Source organism: Sinocyclocheilus anshuiensis, unplaced genomic scaffold, assembly GCF_001515605.1.
Source record: "Sinocyclocheilus anshuiensis isolate Anshui unplaced genomic scaffold, SAMN03320099.WGS_v1.1 scaffold282, whole genome shotgun sequence".
NCBI classification, from domain to species: Eukaryota; Metazoa; Chordata; class Actinopteri; order Cypriniformes; family Cyprinidae; genus Sinocyclocheilus; species Sinocyclocheilus anshuiensis.
Genome location: NW_015544154.1, coordinates 223,993 through 233,101, shown reverse-complemented (window position 1 = coordinate 233,101; position 9,109 = coordinate 223,993). Strand labels below are relative to the sequence as shown.

General features: G+C 37.7%; 2 protein-coding genes and 1 long non-coding RNA gene across 5 annotated transcripts in view; 2 read left to right on the top strand and 1 right to left on the bottom strand.

Moving 5' to 3' along the window:
- LOC107695329 (phosphorylase b kinase regulatory subunit alpha, skeletal muscle isoform-like) overlaps positions 1–1,131 on the top strand; it is a 20,287-nt gene extending 19,156 nt beyond the window's left edge. For 2 of the 3 annotated variants that reach the window (XM_016495188.1, XM_016495189.1), the window contains 2 exons: positions 1–151; positions 251–331. In XM_016495188.1, coding sequence (XP_016350674.1) covers positions 1–107 — 107 coding nt within the window. In that variant the 3' untranslated portion in view covers positions 108–151; positions 251–331. Of the gene's footprint in view, positions 152–250 lie in introns of all 3 variants that reach the window. The other variant, XM_016495191.1, reaches the window with a different exon arrangement.
- Positions 899–9,109, bottom strand: part of LOC107695333 (uncharacterized) — an 18,864-nt gene continuing 10,653 nt past the window's right edge. Inside the window, exon 3 of the long non-coding RNA XR_001634984.1 lies at positions 899–968. This is a non-coding gene — a long non-coding RNA (uncharacterized LOC107695333). The remainder of the gene's footprint in view (positions 969–9,109) is intronic.
- The window catches only part of LOC107695331 (histone deacetylase 8), a 25,561-nt gene continuing 17,675 nt past the window's right edge, over positions 1,224–9,109 (top strand). Inside the window, exons 1-9 of the mRNA XM_016495192.1 lie at positions 1,224–1,526; positions 1,925–1,977; positions 2,095–2,225; positions 3,898–4,039; positions 4,321–4,433; positions 5,923–6,000; positions 7,540–7,648; positions 7,765–7,937; positions 8,683–8,777. Of these exons, the coding sequence (XP_016350678.1) occupies positions 1,413–1,526; positions 1,925–1,977; positions 2,095–2,225; positions 3,898–4,039; positions 4,321–4,433; positions 5,923–6,000; positions 7,540–7,648; positions 7,765–7,937; positions 8,683–8,777 (1,008 nt within the window). The 5' untranslated portion in view covers positions 1,224–1,412. The remainder of the gene's footprint in view (positions 1,527–1,924; positions 1,978–2,094; positions 2,226–3,897; positions 4,040–4,320; positions 4,434–5,922; positions 6,001–7,539; positions 7,649–7,764; positions 7,938–8,682; positions 8,778–9,109) is intronic.

Below are 9,109 nucleotides of genomic sequence, written 5' to 3'. Positions count from 1 at the left end.
CCGTGTGCCTCAGCCTGAATATAGGCAGCTGCTGGTCGAAGGGATCCTGGTACTTACAATGCTGGCTGATGTGGACATTCAAAGCGTTGGCAGCATCATCCACATAGAGAAGATTGTTCACATTGCCAATGACATGTTCTTCAAGGACCAGGTATGGGTATTTAACTGTGAAATGTTTCAAATAACATGATTTCACTTTGTATATATTATCATCAAATGTTAAGTAATTTCCTTTCTCTCGCTGCTGCAGAAGGATCTTGGTGCAGAGGACAGTATTTTAGAAAAGGATCTCTCTATGGGAATCTGCCGGCTCCTATATGATACTGCACCCAGCGGTCGCTTTGGCACCATGACTTACCTCTCTAAAGCTGTGGCTACCTACGTCCAGGACTTCCTGCCTAGTGGCGCCTGTACTGTACAGTGATACCATGAAGTTTTTAAGTAGTATAGTTTTTATTGTACAGAGGACGAGACCACTATTTTAGAGCAGTTATTTAGGTGTTTGTGTGAGTTTGAGTGTGAAAGCAAAATCTGCAACTGTTTTGAACAAGAGTGAATAAACTTGTTGTCGAACAAATGCTTTGGTAGTTCAGTTTGATGTTGTCATTCAGTAGTCCTAATATAGGTTTTCCATAGACCTTAGTCAGTGTAGCTCCATAATTAATTTTTGACAGGAGTGAAAATGAGGCTGTGAGGAATGGAAATACAGTGTGTTCAATGTATTGCACTGTTGTTTAACAACAAGGTTAAAATGTGATCGTTAGAACCGTTATACAGTGCTTGTCAAACTAAGTATGTCCTTGTTTTCATGTGCGTAAAATTCGATATAGTGTCCATCCTGACTAAGATCTATTAAGCATGAAACTCCGTTTTGTTCTTTTTTGTTTTTGTTTGCCAACATAAAAGAACTGTACTGCTTAGTGTACTGTATCGTTGTTTATAATCTACAACTAATGGAGAGGTGACCACTTATACGTTTCATAACATTCGTTGTGTTTTAGACTTGCATTTGTGGTCTTTACAGCTCTGTTTCAAGCCAGTAGTAGATATGGCTTGTAACTTGCATGTACTTGAAGAAGCCTTTATGAGATAGTAACTTTTATTTATTTTGCTTAGAATGTAATAAATTACAACTTAAATTTAAAATAATAAAAATTGAAATAAAGTATTTTATTTATTGAATTACCCAGACATTTGTGAGTTTTTGCTGTTTCCCGTCAGAAAGGAGAAGCCAAAACACCACATTATCTTGACAACCATCATTACAGTGTCTTGAGAGAAGTTATTCTTGGTTCAATGTCCGGACTTTTATTTTGAAATAACGGACGTTTGTTGCTGTAACGTTCGGCCGGAGTGCACCGAAAGGCTCTATCGATTTATGAGGTGCTTTGATTTTAATAGTTTGATTTTAAATGAGTGATAAAAGCGAGAGTAATTATGATAAAAGCAGAAATCGTAGCGTGGTGTATGTTTACAGTCCGGAGTACATCCAGATATGCGACTCGCTGTCTAAAGTGCCAAACCGGGTGAGATGAGCTGCACGTTACTTCACACACTCCCAAACACAACACGCATAGTGGGATTTATAGTGAATATTATAATAGAGACATGAACGTGAGAGGGAATCGCGTTTGCTCTAGCTGGCTTGGTACTAATGGAAAAGTAACGTACTGTGTTATGGACATCTACCATAGTAAATTACCGTGGGATTCTTTTGAAGTATTCAAATGCCAATCGATATGAATGTGTTATTCAGTAACTAACATGGAATATATGAAAACACACCTGAACGTATTTTCTGAAACCATCACAGTACCGGGGTACTACACAGTATTACTGTAATTGTTTGAATGCATAAAGTGTAAAAAGTTAAATGAGTAACGTTATATGGTTGGTGTTCTTCACTTCTCTCTTTCTCTCACAGGCGAGTATGGTGCATTCATTGATTGAGGCGTATGGCTTATTAAAATACATGAGGTGTGTCAAGATTATGTCTAATAGACAATTTCTCAGTGTTTAAATATGTAGTTTCTAGTATGTAAATAATGTTAACTGATGTGTATGTTGTTGAAACTGTTGTGTGCGTGTGTTAAGGGTGGTGAAGCCTCATGTGGCTTCAATAGAGGAGATGGCCGTGTTTCACACAGACTCTTATCTACAGCACCTGCACAAGATCAGCCAGGACGGGGACAATGATGATCCTCAGTCTGTTGACTTTGGACTAGGTGAGACTTGTGTTTAATATACCTGAATTCAGATGATTAGGCCCGTGATTACTGTACTAGTACATGGCCAAAAGTTTGTACAGTAATCATGAGTATAAATAAGGACTTCCTTTTCCAGCAGCTTCCATTCCTCTGGGAAGATGTTGATTCTGGTTGCAGGAACTTGCTCCTCTTCTGACACGAGCATTAGCGATGTTTTGTTTAATATAGTTGTAATGATGACAAAACTGCTTGCTTTCAAACATCTTATTAACAGAGCAACTAGGATATTTACAGATATTAAAATAGGAGTGTTAAAATAATAAAATATTTATTTATTTAGTTCTTGAGGGGACAAATAAAAATTAAATAGAATTTATGTAAATCCAAATAAATATTTTATTCTTTTAACACTCCTATTTTAATATCTGTCAATATCCTAGTTGCTCTGTTAAATAAGATGTTTGAAAGCAAGCAGTTTTGTCATCATTACAACAAAAGTACCAGCAAAAATATGTAGGGGTGCACCTACTGTACATCTCACTGTTGTTCCTATTTGTTTTTTGTATTTCTTCCTGTTAAAAACTAGCATTTAATAGACAATCGCATTTAAATTTATATTTTCAGAAAGCATTTAATTGATGTAAAATGATTTAATTTATATCGTAAGTTAACATGTTAAATATGGCAGCCCTTAAAAAATATTCACAGACCACCTAGCTCCCCCATTCGTCCCCCTGCTGGTCCCCAGAGCCCTGTTTAAAACCCTTTGAATTAGAATTAGGTGTCCATATACACTTTTGGCCATATACAAAGTATTGAGTGCATAGAAATGAACATACTTTTCAGAAGCCTGACGTTTCTGTTTAAAATATCATTTTTTTTATTGATCTTATGTAATATTCTAATTTTCTGAGACACTGAATTTTTGGGTTTTCATTATCTGTAAGACATAATCATCAACATTTCAAGAAATAAAGGCTTGAGATATTTCACTCTATGTGTAATGAATCTATATAATATATGGGTTTCACTGTCTGAAATGAGTGACAAAAAATATTGACCTTTTTCATGATATTCAAATTTTTTGAGATGTACCTGTAGTGTGTCAGCCAAGCGTATAGTGTCCCTTGTGTTGCATGCAGTGCAGGCAGTTCCCTCTTGCTTACAGCAGAGGGCAGTATTATACTTTAATCTTTCTCTGACTTTCCAGTTATTACAATCAGCGTTTCATTTTTGTACTGGATCACGGCCATGTGTAATTTAAATGCCTGACAAACTGACACTTCGTACTAATCTCCAGGGATAGAGAGTAGTGTTATTGTTTTTGAGAGGGAAACAATGATTTTTAAGATTTTATTTTTGTTGTTTTTTGCCTTTATTATGATAGGAAAGTTGGTTGACAGGTAGCAAAGTGGGAGAGAGAGAGAGGAGTGGGGAGGGGTGGGGGGTTGGAAAAGGTCCACGAGCCGGGACTCGATCTCAGGACACCCGAAGTGCAACGGCGCTATATGTTGGCACACTGCCCACGAGGCTATCGGCACTGACCAAAATAATCTTTTTAATGTAGCTCAGTGTTTATTGTTCTTTCTCACTCTCCCTCTCCATATCTTCCCTCTCAATTTCCTCTCTACACCCCATCCCATTGTCCCCCTGTGTTATCAAACCCCCCACTTGTCACTCTTTTTTTCAGGTTATGACTGTCCGGTGGTGGAGGGTATTTTTGATTACGCGGCTGCCGTTGGAGGAGCCACTCTGACTGCTGCCCAGAATCTCCTTGATGGAAAGAGTGATGTGGCCATCAACTGGGCCGGAGGGTGGCATCACGCCAAGAAGTAATACGGCACAACAGGCCTTGTCCCCACCCTCTTGTGTTTCACGTCCACATCAATCATTGAGATGCCAGTGGCATCTTTAGCATAAGTACTAAGAAGATCTGCATGGTTTATGGTTTATACCAAGTTCAAATTTTGATGTTACAATTTGTTTGCAGAAGCCTGTTAAACAAGCTGAGTTTTCATAAAGTATGTTTATTGTAGATGAATGTTTATGTATGTGTCGGACATTGTTCAGTGGGTCACTGGAGCAGCGGATTGAATATTTGTTGTTATATAAGGGACGAGGCTTCTGGGTTCTGTTATGTGAATGACGCTGTTCTTGGAATCCTCAAACTGCGCGAGAAGTATGAGAGAGTTCTCTATGTGGATGTGGACCTTCACCATGGAGATGGTAATAACACTTCCATAACAATAACCATAACAGCCTGTTGTTGTTAATAGCATTTAGCATCCTTCTTTTCCACAAATAGTCCACAAATTGGCTTTAAAATTCTACCTGATTTCCAAACGCACATTAACACCAAGAGCAAATGTTAGATGGGTCAGTGACATGACACTCAATTTCATTAGAAACTTTAAATTGCATTTATTTAAAAACACATAAAAACACATGCAGTTCATGCATACAATAGTTTTAATGCACCTTTTTTTTCTTTCTTTTTTACATTTCCAAAATAACGTCATTTTGAGTTTTTTTTGGGGAGGGACACATAAAGTAAAACAAAAATGTCAGGTTGGTACAACCACCCTGATATCATAATGACAAACAAAAGTCTTTTTAAAAGTTCTTGAAAAGAAATCTCATTAGGTAGTTTTGCATAATATTTAATTTTTTATTTCTTAGAGAAAAATTATTTGAACAAAAATGCTTATAAATGTTTTAAACACCTTGGTCCACCAGATTAAAGTCATGTGGTGCATGCAAACAACATGTGGAAAAGAATACAACAGGAAATTATATCATAAGCTATGTTTCCATATTTTAATGTTCATTTTGAAGTATCGCATGAGAAACGAGTGATGGAAATGCCAAATTTAAAATAAAAATCCCTTAATTCGAAAAAACGTTTTTACGCTCGCTTGAGGTGGTTTTTGACTTGTGCGAATAATGGGAGATGGAAATGCATTTTGCGAATAAATTCCTCCAAGCGCATCAAAAAAGTAATGTGACTTTGCGCTATGGGATGGCAAAACCTTGTCCACGGAATCATTTCACAGCATCTGAAATGTTATTATGGTCATTCGGAAATGCACGAGCAAAGTCTGTCATCAAAGTTTTTCTGTATAATTGCCTCCCAGAAATGTCTTACACGACTGCGTTTCCAAACAGCAGCATCCACCTCCGAAAGCAATGACTGCATTCATTGTGTTTCGTCTGCTCGCTCTGAGGTGCAAGTAATTTATTATATATGAAAATTATTATATTCTCCTAATTTTCTTAGTGATTTATAGTGCCAGTTTATCAGGAAGTGACAATTTTGTTCTCTTTGACTTGTTGGATGGAAACGATGCTTGTTCGCAAATGTTTTATGCAATATTCCAGTTTTGCGCATAAGTTAAATTCGCAACTTTGGATGGAAACCCGGCTATAGAAAGGACCACTTCAGACCCTTATCACTGTGTGTTAAGGTTAAAAAATGCAGGTTAAAAAAATATGCCAGGTAATTTTTTTCTGTTGTAGAATCTTTATTTGTTAGACTCAGATGTTTAGAAAGTAGTAGCTCATATTCCTTGTTTGTGTTCATCTGTTATCAGTTCAGGTTATTTCTCAATTAGAACACAAATCCATCAGTGAAAAAGGGCACTTCCTCTAAGCTTTTACTCTGACCTAATTTAATATCCTTCCCTTTAAGTGGACTTCTGCATTGTTTCCTCTCCAGGTGTGGAGGACGCTTTCAGCTTCACCTCTAAAGTCATGACAGTGTCTCTGCACAAGTTCTCCCCTGGCTTTTTCCCAGGTTAGTTCGGCATGCCTCTACGCCTCAGTGAAGACCAGCACGTCTTTTAATTCCCTTAATTGACAGTCATGTTTCAAGCCATGCCAGAGTTGGAGCTGCAGGCTCCACTCCAGCGCCCAGAGTCTGATTACCCAGCTGATAAAGGAGACTGGAGCTCTGTGGCTTCTTGGAGACTCTGAGAGCCCCTTCAGTAGCTTAACAATAGCGCTTGGAAAGGTAACTGGGCAAATGCAAGATGTTCTACGATTTAATTATTATTTACTTAATGATTTATTATTGGGTTGTTTTTGCAACACAGTTGCCAAGTGATCTTCACAAATGACACATTCAGAATTCATATTAATTCATATGTGGACACTCTTGGAATAGATTTTCTTAACATTAAAATAAAATTATGATTCAGATGCTTGTAGCGGAAACCTGACTGAATTGAGTAAAACGCAAAAAAAAATGGACTGTCAAAATAACCCAACTGAATCTCTTTACTAGCTAGCAATAGTGCACATACTGAATGCAACTTTTTTTCTACCGTACTGTGTGGTTTTGGCCAGAAGCGGAAGAAACTGATCAACTGCACTTGCATCTGCACAGTAATTGCTCTTTGAGTAAAGTAGACTTTATATTAGCCCGCTCTTCACTGCAGGTAATGCCTGAAAGTCCAACATAACAGAAACGCTTCTAAATCCAAATATAACAGAACATTAAACACTAGCAAGTTCCCCCAATTTTTCATCTTCAGAAACATAACACTTCATTTCAACATTTCTCTCCCAGTCCATTTCCATGCATAGCATGCTGGGAACTGGAAATCCCCTGCACAGTTTCAGCAGTGGTACGGTAACGGCAATTAAATTTTGTTCATGTAGTTAAATTTAAGTAAACATCTGTTTACATTTTTATTGACTTCACATTACGAAATTAGGTTTAAAATTGTTTAATAATTATAGTTAGGCAAATAAGCAAGCTGCAAAAATATTTTTTTTTGAGTATGTAATCTCACTGCAACAGCTTCATCTAAGAAAAGACAATACCATTCAAAAGTTAGGGGTTGGTGAAGTATTTTTAATGTTTGATCAAAAAATACAGTAAAAACAATACTATTGTGAAATAATGTTATTATATAAAATGCAATTTATTCCTGTGATGGCAAAGCTGAATTTTCAGCATCATTACTCCAGGCTTCCATATCTGATATGATGATATCATTCTGACATTTCTTACTATTATCAGTGTTGAAAACAGTTGAAAACTGCGCAATTTATTTATTTTTTTGTGGAAACGGTGATACATCAAAAGAACACCATTTATTTGAAATATAATTTCTGTCTTTTCTGTCATTTTTGATCAAATGAATGATTAATTAATTTTAAAAAATCTTAATGACCCACACTTCTATAAACGATTCTATAAATAGCAACATCAGTGCTCAATAAAGCTTAATTTAGATCATTCATACTGGCCCTGACATAAGTTCTATCAGTCATATGAATGACCTTCAAAGAGACCAACATTAACGTCTCATTATAATTTCTTTGACAGGCACAGGTGATGTGACTGACACTGGGCTGGGTAAAGGACGCTGGTACGCTGTTAACGTCCCCCTCGAGGATGGCATCCGTGATGATCGGTACTGCCAGACCTTCACTAGGTCTGTAAAGATCCAGTAACCAAGCAATCTAAGTTCCTTGCAATGTTTTGTTTGTCCCCATGGTACAGTGTCATTTAAACATAGACATTATTTCATTTTTTGGGGTTTTCTCTCAGTGTGATGCAGGAAGTCAAAGCTCTGTTTAACCCTGAAGCAATTGTGATGCAACTTGGAGCGGACACCATGGCGGGTGACCCCATGTGCTCCTTCAATATGACTCCGGTTGGAGTCGGAAAATGTCTGAACTATATACTGGACTGGGAGTTACCCACTCTGCTTCTAGGTGGAGGTTTGTGTCATTGTTTTTGTTGAATTATATTATGCTCCCAAAAATGACAATTCTGTCATCATTTACTCACCCTCATGTCGTTCCAAACCCTTAAGACTTTCATTCATCTTCTTAACACAAATGAAGATTCATTTTTGTCCATCCAAAAAAATGTTTTTTTGGTGGTTTGGTTTTTATGATGAACGGATTTAATTTCTTCTTTTATTCATGCATTCCCATGGAGTATGTTTACAATGTCCTTTTGTGCAAATGTTGGTTGCATGGATTGTCAAAAATTACAAGAGATTATTAAATGTATCTTCATTTGTGTTTTGAAGATGTTATGGGTTTTGTACGACGTGCGTGTGAGTAAATGATGACAGAATTTTCATTTTGGGTGAAAAAATCATTTAAAAAACATAAATCGATAGACGGCTTCAGCAGTCATGCCTCAGTTTGTTCTCCCTCCATGCCTTAACACTGACAACTACATCTTCTGTCCTTGTTGCCAACTCTCCGACTCGGCCAAAAAGTTTATTAGTGTGTTGTTACGGCCAGGGGGGGTTGGGCTGAGAGAAGAAAGTGAACTTTTGTGATTTTAGCCCATTTTGAAATGAGCTCTAAGCTGCAGACCTGCCTAGCCAAGCTCTAGATGAAAGGTAGTAATTACACTAGTACAATGAAGCCCTTTTGCTGACTTCAATCCCCCTTCGCTCTCTTTTTCGTTCTCTGCGTATACAAATCTGCCTCTCTCTGTCCTTCTCAGGCGGCTATAACCTTGCCAATACTGCCCGCTGCTGGACCTATCTAACGGGGACCGTCCTGGGACAGACTCTGTCTTCTGAGATCCCGGACCACGAGGTGAGACCCCGTTCCCTCTCTTCTTTCAGCAGCTGTATAAAATTCCACTCTCTCCTCCTCTTCCTCTTCCATTCCTGCTGAGTCACCCGGTCTAATCAAAGATGCCCAAGCACCTCTCAATAACCGGGTTTGTTTTCATGTGATTCAGCAGCAGGGAGGGTGGGGCGTGCGTGTGCACACCAGTGAAGGGGTCTTAAAGGGGTCATATGATGCTTTTTTAAAGATCATTATTTTGTGTATTTGGTGTAACAGAATATGTTGACATGCTTTAATGTTCAAAAAACACATTATTTTTCAAATACTGTACATTATTGTAGGTCCTCTATGCCCCG